The sequence below is a fragment of the Xenopus tropicalis genome, chromosome 9 (genome assembly GCF_000004195.4).
Source record: "Xenopus tropicalis strain Nigerian chromosome 9, UCB_Xtro_10.0, whole genome shotgun sequence".
Lineage (NCBI taxonomy): Eukaryota > Metazoa > Chordata > Amphibia > Anura > Pipidae > Xenopus > Xenopus tropicalis.
Window position 1 is genome coordinate 79160576 of NC_030685.2, and position 25731 is coordinate 79186306.

The window sequence follows — 25731 nt, forward strand, 5'->3', positions numbered from 1 at the left end:
CAAATCTTTTTATTTAATATACAGGTTTAGGACCTGTTATCCAAAATGCTCGGGACCAAGGGTATTCCGGATAAGGGGTCTTTTCATAATTTGGACCTCCATACCTTAAGTCTACTAAAAAATCATTAAGCCACTAATTAAACTCAATAGGATTGTTTTGCATCCAATAAGGATTAATTATATCTTAGTTGGGATCAAGTACAGGTACTGTTTTATTATTACAGAGAAAAGGGAATCATTTAACCATTAAATAAACCCAATAGGGCTGTTCTGCCCCCAATAAGGGGTAATTATATCTTAGTTGGGATCAAGTACAGGTACTGTTTTATTATTACAGAGAAAAGGGAATCATTTAACCATTAAATAAACCCAATAGGGCTGTTCTGCCCCCAATAAGGGGTAATTATATCTTAGTTGGGATCAAGTACAGGTACTGTTTTATTATTACAGAGAAAAGGGAATAATTTAACCATTAAATAAACCCAATAGGGCTGTTCTGCCCCCAATAAGGGGTCATTATATCTTAGTTGGGATCAAGTACAGGTACTGCTTTATTATTACAGAGAAAAGGGAATCATTTAACCATTAAATAAACCCAATAGGGCTGTTCTGCCCCAATAAGGGGTAATTATATCTTAGTTGGGATCAAGTACAGGTACTGTTTTATTATTACAGAGAAAAGGGAATCATTTAACCATGAAATAAACCCAATAGGGCTGTTCTGCCCCCAATAAGGGGTAATTATATCTTAGTTGGGATCAAGTACAGGTACTGTTTTATTATTACAGAGAAAAAGGAAATCAGTTTTAAAATTCTGAATTATTTGATTAAAATGGAGTCTATGGGAGATGGGCTTTCCATAATTTATAGCTTTCTGTATAACGGATTTCCGGATAAGGGATCCTATACCTGTACACTCATTAATAAGATGTTACTAAGACTTTACGTTTAGAAACATAGAGTGAATCATTTCAAAGACTATGCAAACACGACTGAGTTTTCATTTAAGATTACTCTTAAAGTGTCTTTATACATCCCTAATTGGTGACTGGTCTGATATAATAGGTAACCATTATAAAAATGCATATTATCTGCCCCTGAGGAGTTATCTAGACATACGTTTTGATCTATTTTGATCTTTCTTCTATGTATGCAGAGGCTTTATGAATGCCAGAATCAGGAAAATATTCTTCTTCTTCTTCTTCTTCTTCTTCTTCTTCTTCTTCTTCTTCTTCTTCTTCTTCTTCTTCTTCTTCTTCTTCTTCTTCTTCTTCTTCTTCTTCTTCTTCTTCTTCTTCTTCTTCTTCTTCTTCTTCTTCTTCTTCTTCTTCTTCTTCTTCTTCTTCTTCTTCTTCTTCTTCTTCTTCTTCTTCTTCTTCTTCTTCTTCTTCTTCTTCTTCTTCTTCTTCTTCTTCTTCTTCTTCTTCTTCTTCTTCTTCTTTTTCTTCTTCTTCTTCTTCTTCTTCTTTTTCTTTTTTTTCTTCTTCTTCTTCTTCTTCTTATTATTATCATTATTATTAGAAGAAGAAGAATAAGAAAAATGAAGTAAACTGAAGAACTGAAGAAAACGAAGACTAATTAGTTGCGCCAAAGCTTAAAATAAATGAAGAGACATATAGTAATTCTTAATGAAGGTCAATAATTGTATTGTAACAAGATCAACTAATGGTTTAAGTGCTCAGCGCTGTCATTATACTTATGAAATATTAGACACTTGCAACCCTGTGAATATTAACTCAAGGAATCATTTGATGAACCTTGCATTAAATTATGACTTTAAAGAACATCTTTCACAGTTTTTTAAGACAATAGATGAAAAATGATTCTTTAACATATGCATCACTTTGTTTTACTATAGGCGGCTTGTACCCACTAAATAAGCCCTAACGTTGTTCCATTTTAACAAGGGGATGTTCCAAGCAGGTTCCTAGCCATTGGAGGCTGCAAAACAAATTACTCTCAGCCAATTTCTAATTGTGGACTGAGATACATAGAGAGTCTCTACCATAACTTGGCTCCTCTGGTGACGAGAGTTCTTTTTTGTGTGTGGTTGCCAGGTAATTACACAGATTAGAAGGTATTGCTCCCTGGCCACATTATATGCTTCAGTGATCTCCGAGAGATGCCCCAGAACTCATTTTCATTTAGATTGTCTTTACTTCCTACTGCAAAACCCTTTCTGCCAAGTTAGAGTATATATAAACTATAATATTTATAGGATAAGGATTAAGGTTATCCAAGATAAACAGGAATAATTGCTAAATTAACCCAATATGGACTGTCTGGGATTATAAAAGATCAACAGGTAGAAAAACAGGTTAAAGGAAGGAGGGGTCAAATCACTTCTTCTACCTCAGCTGCTGACCCATAGCGCAAAGTTACATTATGACCCTCTTTCAACAGATGGTGTTGGAGGAAAGGTGATGAATAGTGTTGGGCGAAATGTTTCGGCAGGCATGGATTCGCGGCGAATTTCTGCGTTTCACCACTGGCAGATTGTTTCGTGAAACGGATGAAAAAATTTGTCCAAAAATTGTCGTCAAAAAAGAGGGCATCAAAAAAGAATAGCCGCAGGCGTCAAAAGAATAGCCGCAGGCGACAAAAGAATTGCTGCGGGCGACAAAAGAATAGCCTTGTGACAAAAGAATAGCCTCGTGACAAAAGAATAGCCACTGGGGACAAAAGAATAGATGCAGGCGACAAAAGAATAGCTGCGGGCAACAATTTTTTTTGACGGGGCGACATTTTCACCGTTTCGCTCATCACTAGTTATGAATACTGAGTTCTCACTCCAGAGTATAACTACCATTACAAATTATTAGGCACCAGTGATTCTTAACCATCATTGGGTTCTTGAATTTAGCACAAGGAGTGTCTTTAGTACAGTAGATGATGAAGTGCAATAAAGTAAATGGTATAGTAGTAGTTATGCAAATATAGAGTATCAAGCACCCTTAACCACAAGTAACCCTAACCAGTAGGGAAATACATTTAGTGAAATGGATCCTCTCAGGGATTAGAAACACTGTAGGTTTCATCTCTTTCCAGCTAATAGCCTCTACACTTAGGCAAGAAAGAGAGAGCTGAACTTTTCAGTGCAAGGAATAGATAAAATCTATTATCCACTGTCTTTAATTTCTACATTTCGCATGGGAAATTTGTTGTTGTGTCAAAAATAGGCGTGATCTTGTAAAAAAAAGTTGTGCGCCTCAAAAAAAAAAGTTAAGCAGCACCAGCGTTTTCACAATTTTTTGACGAAGCAAAACGGGATAGATTCGCTCATCACTAATTAGGACCAGGAAAAACAGGCCAGTCTTGACACATAGGACATGTAATCAGTCAATCAATCAACCAATCCTGAGTTAGACGTTGATTGTTTCTTTTGCTTCCTTGTGCCGAGTGAAGCCCTGCCCCCACTTCCTGTTCAGTTCCCTCATAAAAAAAAAACTGCTAATGCACAGACTGGCTCCTACTGCCTCCAGGCATGCGCAGAAGGCTCTCCACTTCGACTACAGTAGTCAAAGTGATGAGGGAACTGAACAGGAAGTGGGGGCGGGTCTTCACTCTGCACAAGGAAGCAAAGGAAATGATCAACTTCTAACTCAGGAGCCAGGTCAGACTTGTGGGAGTCAAAAGAATAGTCAGGCGACAAGAGAATAGCCGCGCGACAAAGGAATAGCCACGCAACAAAAGAATAGCCGCGGGCGACAAAAGAATAGCCGCAGGTGACAAAAAAATAGCTGCGGGCGACAAAAGAATAGCCGCAGGTGACAAAAAAATAGCTGCGGGCGACAAAAGAAGAGCCGCACGACAAAAGAATAGCTGTGGCCGACAAAAGAATAGTCACGGGCAACAATTTTTTTTGACGCGCAACATTTTCGCCGTTCTTTTGAAAAAATTTTCGTCAAAGCGGAACGGGACAGATTCGCTCATCACTATTTACTTATTCTTTCATTTCAATTTCTTTGGGTTAAAACCAAAATTTCCCATTTCGAATGAAAATCACAGACATATATTTGCCGAGTATTAACTATTTTATTTATATCAGTCCAAAAATATCTTTTGCTCTTTTTTTTTATTCTTGTTCCTAATTCAGTGGGATAGCTTTTGTACAAAATGTTTCACTCAGAATTTCCTTGGCATTGAGGCTTAGTTAAAAACTGAATAATCTGTGATTAGAGATATTTAGTCATTAGCTGTGAAAAAGACACTTAACCATAGTAAAGTGTCTTGGAAATAGTAGATAAAAGGTTTCAGCTTGGCTTGCCTCCCACATTCGAACAAGAAATAATTCTGCTATCAAAACGCTAAAGATGCCTCGCAAGGTAAGGGTGTAGATGCTCGCTAACAAGATGCTATTGCCCTTAATCAGTCAGTTTTGTAAGGTTGTCTCTCATTTTTAAACATTCCCTAAACCCCAAATCAGCAGAACTATCCAGAGTGCACAGTTCCTTCCTCCCAGCTGCTTCCCATCGTCATTAATTAAATTCAAATCACAGAAAAATAAACATACAAGACAACACACCAAAAAAAAAAAAAAAGCTGAACTCATTCCAAAAAAATAAATAAATAAATTAAACGAAAACTCTTTACAGAGGCATTTCTGAACGGCATCTGCAAACTGAATCCATTCCACCGGCAGTTATCTTTACTTTATTTGTCACAGACTCAAATCATCTTTTATACAGACGAGCAGGTGTTCGGATTACAACACTACTTCATGTTCACCTGTTGGATAATGGTCTTTAGAATCGACACAAAAGGATATTTTTTCTCAAGATAAATTGGGGTGTACAGTGGTTCATTGTCTACAGGAGATAATATCCAAGGGAAAGTTTATTTATATGATTTTTTTTGTGGTGAGGCTTTACCCCCCAATTCATTATCTCACATTCTTTTCAAGGGAAGGAACTCAGTGTGTTAAAATTGTCGCGCATTATGAGCATCGGTGAATAGGTAGCAATCATCTATACAAATTGAAAAATGGAACTTTTTGCTGAAACCGCAAAACATTTTGCATAGATCAAGCGAAACGTTTGTATTTAGCTAAATGTACATCAATCTTTCTGTGCAAAACAATGAAAAATCTTTTCATCAGATGCACGAGTAGTGAAAATGATGCATTCACGGGAATCTACTATTTTTGAATTTCTATAGAATGAAATTGTTGAGAAGAAGAAGGAATCTACTAGGCATGAAGTTGTGGATTCAGTCAATTGTCCCACCTATTTTACTATGAAAACACAATCGCAAAAATTAGCTTTAGGCCCAGTCTCAGGCTTGTGGGTCTATTATGGCTTCACCGGGCAATTTGACTATGGGTGGAGCAGGTAGAGTTAGAGACAGTTACAATACCAGCCCAGTTTATTGCCTCTATATTGAGCACCTCTAGTAGTAATGAGCAAATTTTTTCACCAGGCCTGGATTTGCAGCGAATTTCCGCATTTCGGCATTGGCGAATTGTTTCGCAAAACTTCCGTGAAAATTTGTTGCAGAAAAATTTGTCACGCGGAATTTCTTTTTGTTGTGCGTCAAATTGGGTGTGGTCACGTCAAATAATAAAAAAAGGGGCGTGGGCGCGTCAAATTGGGCACAGTCGAGTAAAAAAAAGTCGAGGTTGCGTCAAAATTGGGCGCAGGCGACAAAAAATAGATGCGGATGACAAATAAAAAATGCACAACAAATGAGTTTCGCAAATTTTTCTTCGTTTCACAAATTTTCTTGCTGTTTCACGAATTTTATGGCAAAGCAAAACGGGACAGAATTTTTTGGTAATTCAAAATGGGACTGATTCAGTTGTCACTATTCATGACTGATGAAGTCTTTTTATCCATTTTACTTTGAGGTTAAAGTCCTATGGTAGATAGTGGCCAGAGCCACTCCAGGTGAGTGAGAACTAGAAAGAGAAATCTGACAATCAGCCATCAGTTCTGAGCTTAAAGAAGCAAGATGTTGACCCAAAGTGCTTTATGTGCCATATCCTGATTGTTCATGGCTTCAAATGAAACGGTGAAAATTGGTAAAATATACTTGTCAGCGACATAAATTAGTTGATATATAATGGGTCAACCAAGATGGCAGCTTAGAGAGGACTGCAAATTTATCCTTTGCCATGTAAAGACAGTTATGTGATACAGGTATAGGATCCGTTATCCGGAAACCCCCTATCCAGAAAGCCTGTCTCCCATAGACTCCATGTTAATCATATAATTCAGATTTTTAAAATGTATTTCCTTTTTCTCTGTAATAATAAAACAGGGCATTTAAATTTATCCTAGCTAAGATATAATTACCCCTTATTGGAGGCAGAACAGCCCTATTGGGTTTATTAAATGGTTAAATGATTCCCTTTTCTCTGTAATAATAAAACAGTACCTGTCCTTGATCCCAACTAAGATATAATTACCCCTTATTGGAGGCAGAACAGCCCTATTGGGTTTATTTAATGGTTAAATGATTCCCTTTTCTCTGTAATAATAAAACAGTACCTGTACTTGATCCCAACTAAGATATAATTACCCCTTATTGGAGGCAGAACAGCCCTATTGGGTTTATTTAATGGTTAAATGATTCCCTTTTCTCTGTAATAATAAAACAGTACCTGTACTTGATCCCAACTAAGATATAATTACCCCTTATTGGGGGCAGAACAGCCCTATTGGGTTTATTTAATGGTTAAATGATTCCCTTTTCTCTGTAATAATAAAACAGTACCTGTACTTGATCCCAACTAAGATATAATTACCCCTTATTGGGGGCAGAACAGCCCTATTGGGTTTATTTAATGGTTAAATGATTCCCTTTTCTCTGTAATAATAAAACAGTACCTGTACTTGATCCCAACTAAGATATAATTACCCCTTATTGGAGGCAAAACAATCCTATTGGGTTTAATTAATGTTTTATTGTTTTTTTAGTAGACTTAAGGTATGGAGATCCAAATTACAGAAAGACCCCTTATCCGGAATACCCTTGGTCCCGAGCATTCTGGATAACAGGTCCTGTACCTGTACCAGCAAAAATGTTTTTTTCACCCAATTATTTTACTAATTAATTGTAATTAAGATAATGAAGATAAAAACCCGATTATTTGCAAAGGTTTATGAAACTTATACAGATGGCCCTGGTTCTGCACAACCCCTATATTTTATTGACCTTACTTCGTCTAGAAATAAAGAATTATATTTTACATCATTTTCAAGCCGAAGCAACCACATATCTAGACAAAATGAGACAGCTTAGATATTAGGAGCATTCATTGGGATTTGTTATTTCTAAAGAAAACATATGGATATTAAGAAATATTATTGAGTAAATCATAATCTCTAAAGTGCTTTTTGATCCCTTGTAAAAAAAACTGTCCCCCTCAGTGGGATATAATATATCAGCACCGACTATTTATTCTATAAATGCACCCCTTTCCTTAGAATAAAGTATGATAATGTTTATAGAAGGCGCATCTGTGAGCCTCCCTCCAACGTTTGCCTTCCAGGTCTGTTTTAAACAATTCAGCGGAGGCTTTTCAGATAGATTTTTTTGTATTATATCATGCCCAAGGGATAACTATATGATCATCTTAACAAGGGCTTTTTTTTTCCGTCTCAGCTGAATAAATATGCATTTTATTGTATTAATCTTCAAACAAATGCAATGAATTTTACCCAGGTCTTTTAAAGCCAAAAGAACAAAACAAATAATCTTTAGAGGAAGAGGCTGCACAAAAGGACTGAAGGTGAGTGTCTCAAAGCAAAGTGACTTTAAATGATGTGCAAATGATCCCTGAATTGGATCGTTTATTAAATTCTAAACTATTAAACCTGTGTGGAAGTCACACTCATCATAGGAAGACACTGACTATATCTGCAAGTCAATAACATTCACCAATCATTTAGTTTATGAAATACAAATTGAGCATCATGAAAACTGTCATTTTTTTTTATTTTCATAAATGAATGGATCTGTCCCGTTTTGCTTCGCCATAAAATTCACGAAACGGCAAGAAAATTTGCGAAACGGTGAAAAATTCACGAAGCGCATGATTTTTTTGTCGCCTGCGTTTATTTTCTGTCACCCGCGTCTATTTTTTTTTGTCGCTCGCACTTTTTGATGCGATCGTGCCTTTTTTGCTGTGACTGCGCCCAATTTTGACGTGCCCGAATTGACGTGACCGTGGCCAATTTGACGTGCGACAAAATAAATTCCACGCGATGAATTTTTCTGCTGTGAATTTTCGCAAAACAATTCGCAGGTGTTACAATTAGTGAGGAACAAATCTGTCCCGAGCGACAAAAAAAGATGCGGGCTACAAATGTGTTTAGTGAATTCACAGCAAAAAACGCATTTGTAGCCCGCGTCTTTTTTTGTCGCCCGCGTCTATTTTGTCGCCTGCACTTTTTGACGTGACCAAGCCTTTTTTGCAGTGACCGCACCCAATTTTGACGCGACCGTGCCGAATTGACGTGGCAAATTTTTACTGAAATTTCGCAAAACAATTTGCCAATGGCGAAATGCGGAGATTCTCTGCGAATCCATGCCTGGCAAAAAAAATTCGCTCATCACTAGTTACAATCCTTTGTCCAGAGAGATCCTGCTTTGTTTCACTACCATGGCTTAGATAAGTGATGCCCATGGTCCTACTATGAGTTTAAATATAGCTTCAAGCTTTAGATAAAACTCAAAAGTAGTTCTAGGGAGAGTAGCAAACGGATCGACTTCTTGACTGCCAGCCCAGGAACATTATCAGGATTCTGTAGAATTGGGCAAAATTTGCCCTCATCCAGTAACTATACCAACCAACCAATTCATCTTTATTTTTCAGACTCTCCTGGCCACTATGAGTATATGGGACCAGTATTAATGTAGCTTTTGCAGTTAAAGCTGGTCCAGCCTACTTTAAAATATGTTGAATGGTGAAGCTCTTGAAATAGTCTGGGATTAAATAATGGGGGACCTCTAATAAATCAGGTCAATTCTGAAACTTGTAATCCCTAGAAATACAGTTATTTGAGATGTTTTAATGGAAATTCATACATTTTAGCCAGTTGACCTAAAGAGCCGCATTTACAAACGAAGGCCCTTTTGTATTTTTGCACCTTGTCCAAAGAGATGTGTTTGGCCCTAAGGTGAGCCTGATTGCACTTCACTCTGACAATTGCACTTTACTTCATATAGAAGTACCATGAGTACAATGAGTTGGGTGGCATATGATCATCCCCTGGTTTCCCAGAGCTTCATGGCATGGACCTTAGTATTCATGGCTTTCCAGAAGGTGCATGTTGATGAGTATCTAAAGACACAAGACATTTAACCATGGCGGGCATCAAGTACAAAGCTCTCTTGCGTCTGACAGTGTTGCATTCTGTATCCAGTGCCAGATTTTCACTCAAGCACAGAGTGCAGTGACTGGGCCAACTCTTTTTACATGGAGCTCTTATGAGCTCAATTTTGCAGCCCTTGGCAATCTTAGGGGCAGATTTATCAAAATGTGAGTTAAGAGCTTACCACAGAAATATTCACCCACCTCTGTGGTGAGCGCTAATCCCACATTTTGATAAAGCTGCCCTTAGAGTAGCGACTAGCCCTTAGTAAATGGGCTGTAATATGACGTATGGTTATGTTCCTCTTTACAATTCCATTTCGTGAAATGCTAGAAAACAAAAAAATAATAATAATATGTGAGCATTTACTAAGCCCCAACTTTTTGGGGTAGGGCTTTTTGTCATGGAAAACCTGAAAAAGTCTTCAGAAAAAATAGTTCTGTCTGAGATTTATTTATAGAAAACTGTGACAATTCCAAATCTGAAAAAACTCCAGCTAAAACCTGTTAAGATCATGCAGAAAATCAATTGAAAGATTTTTCTTTTCTTCGTAGTTTGAGAGTTTTGGGGGTTTTTCGATGCTGACGATATGAGAAAGTCACATGATAACTGTGAGTTTTTTTCATTCACTCTTTTTTTCCGTTCAGATCTTTTGATTAATGACTGTTATTAGTGATGAGCAAAGATTTGCGAAACGGCGAAAAATTTGTGAAACAGCGAAAATGTCGAGCGTCAAAAAAAATTGTCGCCCGTGACCATTCTTTTGTCGCCTGCGGCTATTCTTTTGTTGCGCGGCTATTCTTTTGTCACCCGTGGCTATTCTTTTGTCGCCCGCGGCTATTCTTTTGTCGCACGGCTATTCTTTTGTCAACCGCGGCTATTCTTTTGTCGCACGGCTATTCTTTTGTCACCCTCGGCTATTCTTTTGTCTCCCGTGACTATTCTTTTGTCGCCCACGGCTATTCTTTTGTCGCACGGCTATTCTTTTGTCACCCTCGGCTATTCTTTTGTCACCCACGACTATTCTTTTGTCGCCCGCGGCTATTGTTTTGTCGCACGGCTATTCTTTTGTCACCCGCGGCTATTCTTTTGTCACCCACGGCTATTCTTTTGTCGCCCGCGGCTATTCTTTTGTCGTGCGGCTATTCTTTTGTCGCCCATGGACGACAAAATTTGGACGAATTTTTCCGCGAATCCATGCCTGGCAAAACATTTCGCCCATCACTAACATGGAAATTAGTCTTTTTTTCATGGTTTCTTAAAAATAAAAAGAAGAAGAAAATTTAGACTTTTAGTAAATCTGTCCCTAAGTATATGTTAATAAATGTCTTCCAATTCAGACTATCCAGTCTGCCATTCAAACCATGGCCTTGTTGCTGAATAATAAGGCACAGCAGCAGCAATTTGAAACTAAGCAACACAGAGTCAGAGGCTTTAATTAGCCCTGGCTATGCCCTATGACCTTCCCTTGATAAAATTAGAGATAATCTTACTAAACAAATACAAGTAATAGGGTGATTTCTTTAAGGTGGACATGAACTGATAAATTAAAAACGGGGAAATAACAGCCTGTTATAAATAATGCATGTTGTTTGTACAACTTTGCAAAAAAGGGAAAAAAAATAAATCAGAATAACAAATTAGGCCAAATGACCACTAAATCCTGCCATGAAACGCTCCGACATTACTCGCGTATAAACAAAATATGTGACAATCACTTGCAAAGAGGATATTTAAGAAAGAGAGTGGAATATTTCATGCATTATGCCTATTTGCATGCTAATGGCCAGAATGGTCTGTGGACTCACAGCTGTGTTTTGAAGAACGTCTGAAAGAGCAGAATAAAAGTTTTGTGTGGAAGCGTACTTTCCGAGCAATTGAGGCTTTGTTTTTCAAAACTAAATTTTCCAGGGAAAAAAAAATTGCATCTTTTGTGTACGGCACATAGAGAACGCCTACCTTCCTTGGCTGGATTATTTTAATAATAACTTGAGTCTCTTTGCAAATGGCAGGCACAATATATACGACTGAGCTGCCTTCTGCAATAGCGGAAGCCAAGGGGGTATATTCATGTTTCCATTTACATACTCAAACCCAGATAGAGCTTTGATGCCACACAGCTGTGATGTGACTGCACTAAATTTAACATCTGCTGGCAAAATAAAAGCCTATAAGGATATAAAGAAATTAGACACCTCGATCATTCAATCAGTAGGACTTGCTATACACATTATATTGTTCAGCATGGGAATATTAGAAGGTTGTGCGACGGTTATTGGAAGATTTGAAAAAGTGATACCTGTCCATCTGTGAAATTTACTGTCTGGCCTGTATTTATCAACATTTAAAAACAAGAATCTCCAATTTGGACTGAAACATCACATATTCGACTATTGATAGCGATGGGCAAAATAATTTGGCAGACATGTATGAGCGGCACATTTCCATGTGCGAAAAAATGTCGCCCACTTCAAAAAATATTTTCTTTTGTCTCGCGACATATTCTCCATTTCACAAATCTTTTCAAAAATTCCCAGAAATTCGCAGAACAATCCTATTGGGTTTATTTAATGGTTAAATGATTCCCTTTTCTCTGTAATAATAAAACAGTACCTGTACTTGATCCCAACTAAGATATAATTACCCCTTATTGGGGCAGAACAGCCCTATTGGGTTTATTTAATGGTTAAATGATTCCCTTTTCTCTGTAATAATAAAACAGTACCTGTACTTGATCCCAACTAAGATATAATTACCCCTTATTGGGGGCAGAACAGCCCTATTGGGTTTATTTAATGGTTAAATGATTCCCTTTTCTCTGTAATAATAAAACAGTACCTGTACTTGATCCCAACTAAGATATAATTACCCCTTATTGGGGGCAGAACAGCCCTATTGGGTTTATTTAATGGTTAAATGATTCCTTTTCTCTGTAATAATAAAACAGTACCTGTACTTGATCCCAACTAAGATATAATTACCCCTTATTGGGGGCAGAACAGCCCTATTGGGTTTATTTAATGGTTAAATGATTCCCTTTTCTCTGTAATAATAAAACAGTACCTGTAGTTGATCCCAACTAAGATATAATTACCCCTTATTGGGGGCAGAACAGCCCTATTGGGTTTATTTCATGGTTAAATGATTCCCTTTTCTCTGTAATAATAAAACAGTACCTGTACTTGATCCCAACTAAGATATAATTACCCCTTATTGGGGCAGAACAGCCCTATTGGGTTTATTTAATGGTTAAATTATTCCCTTTTTCTCTGTAATAATAAAACAGTACCTGTACTTGATCCCAACTAAGATATAATTACCCCTTATTGGGGGCAGAACAGCCCTATTGGGTTTATTTAATGGTTAAATGATTCCCTTTTCTCTGTAATAATAAAACAGTACCTGTACTTGATCCCAACTAAGATATAATTACCCCTTATTGGGGGCAGAACAGCCCTATTGGGTTTATTTAATGGTTAAATGATTCCCTTTTCTCTGTAATAATAAAACAGTACCTGTACTTGATCCCAACTAAGATATAAATAATCCTTACTGGATGCAAAATAATCCTATTGGGTTTAATTAATGTTTTATTGATTTTTTAATAGACTTACCCTATCTGGAATACCCTTGGTCCCAAGCATTCCGGATAATAGGTCCTATACCTGTATTTTATGAGTTTTTAGAGCTTGTAAAATCAAAAATTCAGCATATTAGTTTTTCATTCAAACAAGTTTATTCAATTCAGAAAAACAAATTTGAACTCACAAACTCAAAAATTGATAAATAACCTATAGATTTTCAACCAATATTTTCATGGGTATCAGTTCTATATAGTCTCAGCCAGATTTACATTCAAATCTGGCACCCAAGGGGTTATCGGTGAAAAGATAGTGATGTAAAAGAGATAGCAAATACATTTTGCCAATTTGTATAGTGGGACATATTGGATAGTTGCAGCCAATACTGTTTGGCATGTACAAATTTTAATAAATGAGCCAGAAATCCATAACAAATTTCACTCGCTGACAATATCGGATACTACTGAAAAAAATATTGTGTATTTTTGATATTTTAATTGAACGGATCATAAATGTACGTCAAAATATTAATATCTCTTCAGTATTGTTTAAAAGTATATTTATTCCTGTGAATTTGACCCGTTTGATGGTATGAACAATTGAATTTTGGAATTCTAACGCTTGATAAATATGTATAAGGAAAAAATTCTGTTATAGCAGCGATAAAATATTATGTACAGGTATGGGATCCCTTATCTGGAAACCCGTTATCCAGAAAGCTTTGAATTATGGAAAGGCCATCTCCCATAGACTCCATTTTAATCAAATAATTGAGAATTTTAAAACTGATTTCCCAACTAACTAAAACTTGATCCCAACTAAGATATAATTACCCCTTATTGGGGGCAGAACAGCCCTATTGGGTTTATTTAATGGTTAAATGATTCCCTTTTCTCTGTAATAATAAAACAGTACCTGTACTTGATCCCAACTAAGATATAATTACCCCTTATTGGGGCAGAACAGCCCTATTGGGTTTATTTCATGGTTAAATGATTCCCTTTTCTCTGTAATAATAAAACAGTACCTGTACTTGATCCCAACTAAGATATAATTACCCCTTATTGGGGGCAGAACAGCCCTATTGGGTTTATTTAATGGTTAAATGATTCCCTTTTCTCTGTAATAATAAAACAGTACCTGTACTTGATCCCAACTAAGATATAATTACCCCTTATTGGGGGCAGAACAGCCCTATTGGGTTTATTTCATGGTTAAATGATTCCCTTTTCTCTGTAATAATAAAACAGTACCTGTACTTGATCCCAACTAAGATATAATTACCCCTTATTGGGGGCAGAACAGCCCTATTGGGTTTATTTAATGGTTAAATGATTCCCTTTTCTCTGTAATAATAAAACAGTACCTGTACTTGATCCCAACTAAGATATAATTACCCCTTATTGGGGGCAGAACAGCCCTATTGGGTTTATTTCATGGTTAAATGATTCCCTTTTCTCTGTAATAATAAAACAGTACCTGTACTTGATCCCAACTAAGATATAAATAATCCTTATTGGATGCAAAACAATCCTATCGGGTTTAATTTTTTTTTATTGATTTTTTAGTAGACTTAAGGTATGGAGATCCCTTATCCGGAATACCCTTGGTCCCAAGCATTCTGGATAATGGGTCCTATACCTGTAATTACTTTGTTAAATTAAAATATACATTTGATCATTTCTATAACTATAAGGAAATGACATTTTTGCCTTGCTGTTTTTCCTCTGGATTACTAGCTGCAGTACAAACAAAACTGGAGTAAGTGAAAGTGTAGAGGGAATAAATTGGGCTTCGTTAACTTTGAATAAAAAATGTTTGGCCTTTCCGGCTACAATGTTTGATGTGTAATGTTCTGATTTCTATAAGTAAATCACCAGAGCAAGGGATGGAGCTCAGAGAAGCAATTATGTCTTAAACTAAATTCAGTTAGTTCATTACTGTTTTGTGCCATACCGGTCAGAACTTATTAGGGAGAATGAAATGTGAAGGCATTCTATCATCTTTTTCTAACGTCTCTTTTAGCATCTCTGTTTAGATTTTATGTGCAATAAATTAAATCTCTGCAGTCTCGGAGAACTCATAATATTGATTTCTTCATACATTGTAGTTTGGTCTGTTCTTGCATTGTTTAGCTTTCTATTAAAGGGGTTGTTTACCTTATATTACAATAACTTTTATTTATTGGTTTTCATCATTTGTTTTTTTTTTGTGGCTTTTCAGTTATTTAGGTTTTTGCTCAGATGCTTTCCAGTTTGGAATTTTTAGCAGCTGTCCTTGCTTGGTTGCTAGGGTCTTGTTTACCTCAACCAGACAGCAACTGAGAACAATGAATGAGAGAATGAGAATGAGAGACTGGAATAGAAAGAAGAGAGGGGCTGAATAGAAAGATAAGGAATAAAATAGGGATGCTCCGTATCCAGGATTCGGTTCAGTATTTGGCCAGGATTTGGGCTTTTTTGGCAGGGTTTGGATTCGCCCGAATCCACAGTCCTGGCCGAACCAAATCCAAATCCTAATTAGCGTGTGCTAATTAGGATTTGTAAGGGTTAATGCCGCTACTTAAACACGGAAGTGTAAAATTTTTCGCTGTGTGAAGACATTTAACAGTAATGAACTAACTGAATTAGCTAATCAGGTTTCGGATTCCGTTCGGTATTTGGCTGAATCCCTTGACATGGATTTGGGGGTTTCGCTGAACACGAAAAACTGGGTTTGGAGCAACCCTAGAATAAAAACTCAACAGTAATGAGATTGTAAGCTCACAGGGCAATAGTTTTTAGCAGCTAGGGTCGGTGACCCCCATTTCGAATCTGGAAAGATTAAGAGCAAATAATGAAAAAAAACTATGAGGACCATTTGTGAAATTGCTAGGAATAAGACATTCTATAACATACTAAACGTTAAAGGTGAACCCCCTCACCTCTTTATGTGCTATAAGGGCCACAACTTGACTTTCAGTATATCCATCAAGATATGGGTACCCACATGTGAATGGCCATATTGAGATGAAATGGTTTATTGGGTTGTAGGCTGATGAATTAGATCCCTAACAAGAAGTGCTCTTCTGGATCAGCTAATGACTCCATACATTTTTTGGAGTAGAAGGTAAGGTTTTTTTTGTTAATTTAGGTTATCAAATAGGACTTTTATCAGCCTAATCCCTTAATAGGTGGAACACAAGAGTCTGTAACTACATTTGTTTCATCAGCTGGAAGGCTACAGGGTTCAGGTAAGATATGGTTATAGACGCCCCCTGTGAAAGGGTCAATCGACCCCCAAAGGGGTCCCGACCCACAGGTTGAGAACTGCTGATCTAGGTAATAGTAAGCAGAGCATAGGGTTGAAATAACATGGGCCTTTTCTCAGCCTCACTGTTACAATGTTAAACTTTGCAAATCATTCATTTAGTGAGTATTTTTATGAGGCTCGCAAAGACTTGGGAGAAAAATAGTGGGATCAGGTGCTGACAATTTTATTCAAGCGGTGCTCCATAGCTTCTGACAGGCCTCACACCTGGGATGAATGTATTAATATGATCCAACCACTTTGACTGGGAGCATGAAAGCACAAATATTGTGACTGAACCCAAGATTATTCCAATGCACAATAACTGGGAATATGGGCACCAGTCGGAGTCATTTGCTGCACATGTCATCATATTACCCTTTATTATATTGAGCTGGCACATTGCAGAAATGCTTTACAGAGTATGTTCAATCCATTGCGAGCTGCCTCTGCTCTTTAGCATTCATTAGAATTTCCATAGATTTGGGAATTTTGAAATGTTATGCAATTTTTTAAGCCAAATTAAAAAAAAAAGGTACAAATTTAATCTAAATTTATCCAAAATCAGATGCATTTCCTCAGGGGGTAGGGTCACTGCAGCCGCCCAAGTGGTAGTCTAAAAATTCTGCCTATTTCAAGCTACTTAGGCGGTTTTATAGATAGCTCACACTTTTCTGCATCTACCCCTCTGAACATAGGTACTGTTGTAGTCAGACTGCAATAGAAGTATTTTGTATCCAATGAAGCCAGACCAGTTTGGACCATTGGCATTTGACCTATATCAATAATCTGCCAGTTGGCTGGATCACCCACCACCACTAAATCTGAGTAGGAGGCAGACCCAGAAAGATATGACAGATACCCAGAACAAAGGGCTATGGATTATATCTCCTTCTCAGTAGGGATGTAGCGAACCTCAAAAAAATAGGTCGCGAACGTGTTCGCGAACTTACGCCAAAAAGCGTGAATATTCACGAACTTCAATAGACTTCAATGGGAAGGCGAACTTTAAAACCTAGAAAAGCCATTTCTGGCCAGAAAACTGATTTTAAAGTTGTTTAAAGGGTGCCACGACCTGGACAGTGGCATGCAGGAGGGGGATCAAGGGCAAAAATTTCTCTGAAAAATACTTTGTTGACACAGCGTTGCGTAAAACCGCAAAGGCAGCTGGCAGACCTAGCGGAAATACGCGGCGTTTTTTGCTATTTCCCACTATTAGCACCATGGAAACGGGATTTGCTTACACCAGTACTAGGCTGAAAAACGCCATGTGTGGCTTGTGTGGCGTTTTTAGGCCGAGAAAAAACGCCCAAATTGCGAACATACGCGGAAAGTTTGTGAACTTCCGAACTTGCAAACACCCGATGTTCGCGCGAATTAGTTCGCCGGCGAACAGTTCGCTACATCTCTACTTCTCAGGTCAGTACAGCATGAATGGGCACTAAGACTGAAGTGATGATCTGACCCCTATAATCCCCACTCAGAATATGTCTGTAAAGACATCAGTGAAAATACCTTGGAGGGAGCATTTACCCATGTCAACCAGTCAGCAATTAGTTTTGATAAGACTACAAGACATTAGAAAATGAAAGCAAATGTCTCATTGGTTTGTATGCTGTGGGTCACTGCACTGGTGCAACTTAGTGCCTATGTTTGTATATGGACCACACAAACCAGTACGGCCAGTGTGGTTTTTTCCCTAAGATGATATAATGCAGTAGGGATATTATTTTCCAAGAATAACAGAAAATTCATTTTTATTTAGTGGAAATGAAAATAGACATAGTAATGATCAAATAAACCTAAATGCGCAAAATATTTATCTGCGTACATTCACAAAATATTTGGTCTTTCAGATATTTGGACAAAATCCAAAATGTCTGTGTGCTTGTATTCATTCGGATAAGAATCTGTAAATGTGTACTTCAATATTAGTATAGATCCGAACAGTTTGTACCAAGTCGCTTGTATTAAAAATAATGAAAACAAAATGTGAATCTTTGGTAATGGCTCCATGTGTTGCTACCCAATTCATTTTTCACATAGAGAAATGTACACGATGAAAGCATAGGCTATGTGGTGCTTAGGTTGCCACCTTTGTCCAGATCAAAATCTGGGTGGGTTGGTGACATTAGGGGACTGACTAATGAAATTTGTGGGCAGGTCAGTGATGCTGATGCTGGGGCGGGGCTATGACATCATGGGTTGGGTGGAGCTGAAGGTTTTACCTGGGCTGTCTTGTTCAAAACCAGACAGATGGCAACCCTAATGGTGCTTGTATATTTGTACTTATAGTTCAGCACCAACCAATGGGGAAAATAAGGGGCACGTTTACTAATCAATTTTGAGATAAAGTCGGATTTTTTCTTACTTCTAGATCTCGATTTTTTCGAAAATAACGCCCATAATTTGTGATTTATTAATCAAAATAGTAGAGGAATAGAATAGTCAGTGACTGCCCATGCTTGACACATTTTCAAGGACAAGTTAATCCCCTCATTGTTTTCAGTTTCACCCAGTTTCAAGTGGAACTTATACACATTATTTTCCAAGAGTGCCAATGCTCCTACAATGGCCACTGGAGCAATTTGTGTTTGGGGAAAATAAAGAGGATTCATGGAAACGATAAGGGGTCTTTCTGTAATTCAGATCTCCTTACTTAAGTCTACAAAAAATTATTTAAACAGTAACTAAACCGAATAGGATTGTTTTTCCTCCAATAAGGATTCATTATATCTTTGTTGGGATCAAGTACAGGTACTGTTTTATTGTTACAGAGAAAAGGGAATCATTTAACCATTAAATAAACCCAATAGGATGTTCTGCCCCCAATAAGGGGTAATTATATCTTAGTTGGGATCAAGTACAGGTACTGTTTTATTATTACAGAGAAAAGGGAATCATTTAACCATTAAATAAACCCAATAGGGCTGTTCTGCCCCAAATAAGGGGTAATTATATCTTAGTTGGGATCAAGTACAGGTACTGTTTTATTATTACAGAGAAAAGGGAATCATTTAACCATTAAATAAACCCAATAGGGCTGTTCTGCCCCAATAAGGGGTAATTATATCTTAGTTGGGATCAAGTACAGGTACTGTTTTATTATTACAGAGAAAAGGGAATCATTTAACCATTAAATAAACCCAATAGGGCTGTTCTGCCCCCAATAAGGGGTAATTATATCTTAGTTGGGATCAAGTACAGGTACTGTTTTATTATTACAGAGAAAAGGGAATCATTTAACCATTAAATAAACCCAATAGGGCTGTTCTGCCCCAATAAGGGGTAATTATATCTTAGTTGGGATCAAGTACAGGTACTGTTTTATTATTACAGAGAAAAGGGAATCATTTAACCATTAAATTAACCCAATAGGGCTGTTCTGCCCCCAATAAGGGGTAATTATATCTTAGTTGGGATCAAGTACAGGTACTGTTTTATTATTACAGAGAAAAGGGAATCATTTAACCATGAAATAAACCCAATAGGGCTGTTCTGCCCCCAATAAAGGGTAATTATATCTTAGTTGGGATCAAGTACAGGTACTGATTTATTATTACAGATGAAGAGGAAACCATTTTTCAAAATGTGAATTATTTAATTAAAATGGAGCCTATGGGAGATGGCCTTTCTGTAATTCGGAACTTTCTGGATAATGGGTTTCCGGATAAGGGGTCCGATACCTGTACTAAAACTTCTTACTGAAATGCTAAAAAAAAGTTATTTTTGTGTCAAAAGAATACACCATCTTTAAAAACATGCTTTGAGTAATAAAACTATAATAACTGTCTAGTGAACAATATTACTTTGCAAAATGTGAATTTTTCTTCCTATTTACGCAAATTCTTTCCCTGTTTACGACTTTTACTGCATTTCCCACAAAGCTTCTGAAATGTGTATAATTTGGGAACCGAACACAAAAATGACCTTAATTACTATACTGCATCTCCAGAAACGTACTTTCAAGTATTTGAGTGTAGGAGGCTCATTCTTGTTTTCCTTGTATTTAAAAAAGAAAAAAAAGGAGGCACGTGTTCAGTATTTGTTGCGTGTGTAGGCTGAAAGAAATCTGTGATGCTGTAAATCTCGTATTTTGAAATAAACGTTTTATTTTTTTTTCCCCCTGGATTTAGTTGTGGGAACTGGACACTGATGCCACCACCTGTTAATTGCTTACAATGTGTCATATACATTGTTTTGCCAGATATTTAGATTTTGGCTTTTCCTTTTCTTTTCTCTTTTTTTTTATTCCTGGCTTTGTTAATTTGCTGTTAGGGGCAACATATTAATAGCAGTAGCAATAATAATAACAATAAAAACACATAGAATAGTGTGAGTTTTATGTGGAATTCAATGTAAATCATTATTTTATCTCACTTGCTTTATTTTTAAATAAAAAAGATTTAGTTTAAAAAATAAAGCTTTATTTTTTAAACTAAATCTATGACTTAGATGGAAAACAGAACAGAAAGTCTCTGTTTATTTTATAATGCTATTTTTATCCACAAAATGGCTTTTTTTAGCTTAACCCAGCAAAATATGGGATGTATCCCAGACCCTTACACTCCAGTTGGGTCCTTGCATTGTAGTCTAGCAACATCAGAATTGTAGTCTTATAGCAATATTCCTCAGCAAAATTCTACCCAGCTTTCTAGAGCCTGAGGCTAATTAAATGCAAAATAACCATCCAATGTAAATTCAGCCTCACCCTGACTTGAGCCTGAGTTCCTGACTTGAGCCCGAGTTCCTGACTTGTGCTTGAGTTCCTGAATTGAGCCCGAGTTCCTGACTTGTGCCCGAATTCCTGACTTGTGTTTGAGTTCCTGACTTGTGCCTGATTTCCTGACTTGAGCCTGAGTTCCTGACTTGAGCCCGAGTTCCTGACTTGAGCCCGAGTTCCTGACTTGTGCTTGAGTTCCTGACTTGTGCCCGAATTCCTGACTTGTGTTTGAGTTCCTGACTTGTGCCTGATTTCCTGACTTGAGCCTGAGTTCCTGACTTGAGCCTGAGTTCCTGACTTGAGCCTGAGTTCCTGACTTGTGCCCGAATTCCTGACTTGTGTTTGAGTTCCTGACTTGTGCCTGATTTCCTGACTTGAGCCTGAGTTCCTGACTTGAGCCCGAGTTCCTGACTTGTGCCTGATTTCCTGACTTGAGCCTGAGTTCCTGACTTGAGCCCGAGTTCCTGACTTGTGCCCGAATTCCTGACTTGTGTTTGAGTTCCTGACTTGTGCCTGAGTTCCTGACTTGAGCCCGAGTTCCTGACTTGAGCCCGAGTTCCTGACTTGTGCCCGAATTCCTGACTTGTGTTTGAGTTCCTGACTTGTGCTTGAGTTCCTGACTTGAGCCCGAGTTCCTGACTTGAGCCCGAGTTCCTGACTTGTGCCTGATTTCCTGACTTGTGCCTGATTTCCTGACTTGTGCCCGAGTTCCTGACTTGTGCCGGAATTCCTGCTTGTTTTCCAGTCCTGTTAGTTCATTGTTCCTGCTACCCATCTGATCTCCTGGTTTTGACCCCCTGGCCTGTTCCACAGATTTGTATTGTCTGTCACCCCCTAAGACCTCTTGCCCCCAACCTCTGGCTTGTTATACAGACCTTCTTCAGGTTGTATGCTCTATTCTATTACTTGGATTTGTCTTCTGGTTCATCTTTGTCATCTGTATAAGTTTCTTTAAACCAAATTCTGAGTGCACTACATATTTCTGGTTCTTTTAAACACCAAACATGGAAACTTAACGTTACCACGCACTTAGGCTCCTACCTGCCAGTCACTCACCTGCCCAGCCTTACAGCGAGTTCCACATATCATTCTATGTCTTGGTAACTAACAAAGGTGGCACAGAGTATGTAGGCATGACTATCCTCTGTTTCAATAAAACAACATTTTTTTTAGATCTATTTAACTTTGTAATCTGCTTGAAATTTCAAAAAGTATCTGAGATCTGAAACTTTAATCATTGATGTTTGAAATAAATACTTTTTAAGGGGGACCTGTCAACCCTAAAAAATAATTCCAAATCCTTTTCTATCATGTTAGTTGAGCAAAATAAACTTTACTTACACTGTATAAACTACTTAATTTTGTTTCCCTTCGGTCCTGGGATTTACACTCACAGCCAGCAGGCCGGCGCCATTTTGTATACAGTGTCATTAAGGCAAGTTTTGTATCGACCCCAAAATCATATGCATTTGTCATCTAGGTGATATCTAGGAAGTGCTTTATGGAAAGTGAAAGTAATTGTAATTAAAAATCTAAGCTGACAATCATATATTGCCTGCCCCGCCTCTATGCCTACGGTATAGAGGCAGGGCAATCAATATATGATTGACAGCTCAGATTTTTAAATACATTTATAACAGATATGGATGATTTACTGTATATACTCGAGTATAAGCCTAGTTTTTCAGCACCTAAAATCTGCTGAAAAAGTCTCAGCTTATACTCGAGTTGGGTGCCATGGGTCCCTCTAGACTAGCACCCTCTCTCCTTTGTGTGCAAATTAGGCCCCCCGCAACCAGACCCTCCAGTGCCCTGGCCTAGGCTCCCACTAGCAATACCTATTTCCCCTTACATCCCTCCGGGACCGGGTCTGCTGCCAGTTTGCCAATGTGCAATGAGCGTGGGGTAGTACTCATATTGTTTTTGTTGACCCTCTTCTCCACTTACAGAGCTAGTTTACTGTTTATCTTTGAAATAAATATTAAAAAACATATACCCCACTGATGCCTCAATTAATGTAATTTTATTGGTATTTATTTTGATTATTGAAACTTAGCAGTAGCGGCTGCATTTCCCACCCTAGGCTTATACTCGAGTCAATAAGTTTTTCCAGTTTTCTTAGGTAAAATTAGGTACCTCGGCTTATATTCGGCTCGGCTTATACTCGAGTATATACGGTAATTAAAAAAAGAATTTGGGTTTCATGTTTAATTTGTAAAGGACTTTTATTATACAGCTTCTTATGTGGGGGTGACGGGTCCCCTTTAAACCTCGTTTAGAAGAGCTTTAAAATTTATATTTTTACATAAGCAGACTGATACAAACAGCTATGATCATGGACTGCTATAAAGGAGCCTAGGTTCCATTTGTATGTCCTTAGACAAGTCATCTTTAGGATTAAATCACCAATGTAAAATAATAGTTGCCTACATGTTAATAACCCCACCTAATCAGCCATCAGGTAAATAACCAAAATCTTCATCCCTGCCATAATATTCCTCATAGAAAATGTGCCCAGGTATTTGTGTTGAGTTGTTGAAAGCTACAGGTACACTATAATATAATTAATAAAATCAACTTACTCAGCGATTTTCTTTGCTCGTGTTTATGCTCCTTGGTGTTTTCACCTTCTAGATGTAAAAGTTCTATATTTGAAGTCTTCTCAATGTTTCCACACAGTGGAGGACTCTTTTTTTCTCTTCCCTGAGGGAAAACACAACATAATTTCTTCTTACATATTATTAGGTAAATGTTCTTATAATACATAGCATAGGTGCTAAATCATAGTTGCCCACTGTAACCAATCAGTAATCAGTTTTATTCAACCCATGGGCAGTTATAAAATGAAAGCAAGGATCTGACTGGTTGCTGTGGGGAACCACAGTGGTGCAATCTTGCCCTTATCCCCACAGATAAGCTCCTATTAATCATAACTTTAATAAAGAAATGCAAGCATAACTTGCATTAAACTACACATTATAATGCAATTCTGTTTTCATTTTTTCTTATTTCCTCCTATTTTTCAAGACTTTCAACGTGTTTTCCAATAAAAATGTTGGTGAACTTTCAAGGGGAAGGAAAGGTAAAAACTAAGTAAGCTTTATCAGAAAGGTCTATGTAATACAGCCATAAGCACTCACAGAAACGCTGCACTGAGTCATCTATCAAAAGATTTCTTGTGTCTGTTTTCCTATGCCAGAGACACACAGCTCTCTCCTCTCTCCTGCTCCAACCTCCCTCAAGAATGCTAAGAACTCACTCCCCCTCCCTTAGGAATGTGGATCTGAGCCAATCAGCAGGAAGCTGACTCATAGTCTTACTAACTGGTCTTGGTGCAGGAGCAAGGCATTATGGGAACTTTCTTTACACAGCTCAGCGTTTTTTGTTCCTGTTTGGCTTCTGATCATCTGAATGGGAGAAATATGGGGAGACTTAAGGGCACTATTGTTTCAACTGAAGGTATGCCTGCAGCTTGGGATTAACTCTTTATTAGCCTTTCCTTCTCCTTCAAGACTCTTTTCTGGAGAAATTCTTTATTTCCTTTATTCCCTAAGGCCAAACTACGTCATTAAGAACTCAAAATTTCTCAACTTGTCAATAATTATTTGAGTACTACTGTATATAGGAAAAAAAGGAATTTTAGTAACATTTTACCGTTTTGTTGATATTCGCTGGAAACCTTTTTGAAGTTTTATAAATAAAAACTTCAACGAAAGTCATCAAAATGGGCTCAGGAAGAAAACATGCCTTCCTTGTCAGCTTATTATTATTATTAACATTTATTTATAAAGCGCCAACATATGCCGCAGCGCTGTACAATACGTGGGTTACATACACTGGACATACAGAGTAACATATAAAGCAATCAATAACCGATACAAGAGGTGAAGAGGGCCCTGCCCAAAAGAGCTTACACTCTACAAGGAGTAACATATAAAGCAATCAATAACTGATACAAGAGGGGAAGAGAGCCCTGCCCAAAAGAGCTTACAATCTACAAGGAGTAACATATAAAGCAATCAATAACCGATACAAGAGGTGAAGGGAGCCCTGCCCAAAAGAGCTTACACTCTACAAGGAGTAACATATAAAGCAATCAATAACCGATACAAGAGGTGAAGAGAGCCCTGCCCAAAAGAGTTTACAATCTACAAGGAGTAACATATAAAGCAATCAGTAACCGATACAAGAGGGGAAGAGAGCCCAAAAGAGCTTACAATCTACAAATAGATCCATTTATATTTTACTGAATGATATACCCCCCCCCCCCCACCTAAACAGAAAAGCCAGAGGTCACCTTGCAGTTCACTAACTTGTTGGAAAACATGTAATTTAACACTATTATTAAGCTTTTTAAGAGAGTTTAGCTAATACTGTGTGGCCCAAACATAAAAAAAACTACTGTACAAGTGGTTTTGAAATCTAATTATCTAGAAATTATACTGTAGGTATGTGCCTTGGCTTATATTCTACATAAAGGGAATTGAAATTTATGGCACAGTGTTTTCAGCTACGTGGTCTGCTCAGCGGGGATAGAAACAAGACGACAGCCATGGAGTTCTTTGAGTTCTTAGCGCTCAGTTAATATGGACATTAACTGCTAGTTTAATAGTCATTTGCAGAAGGTATAATGGTTTCAAGGTTCAGTTTCAGGGAGTTTAATGGGAAATGTGCTGTATGTTTCATTTGAGACAAATAATGTTTGGTTCATACTAGAGAAAAAGAAGCGGCAATGTAGGAAAAGGTTAAATAATGGTTTACTCGATGGGTGGGGAGGGTTGAGGAGAAGCTAGAGGGAGATCCATTTGCAAATGGGAGGCCC

At 37.6% G+C, this 25731-nt stretch overlaps 1 protein-coding gene across 1 annotated transcript in view; it reads right to left on the reverse strand.

Moving 5' to 3' along the window:
• arhgap15 (Rho GTPase activating protein 15) overlaps window positions 1–25731 on the reverse strand; it is a 396561-nt gene that overhangs the window by 171025 nt on the left and 199805 nt on the right. The window contains exon 9 of the mRNA XM_018097301.2: window positions 23492–23612. Within this exon, the coding sequence (XP_017952790.2) occupies window positions 23492–23612 (121 nt within the window). The remainder of the gene's footprint in view (window positions 1–23491; window positions 23613–25731) is intronic.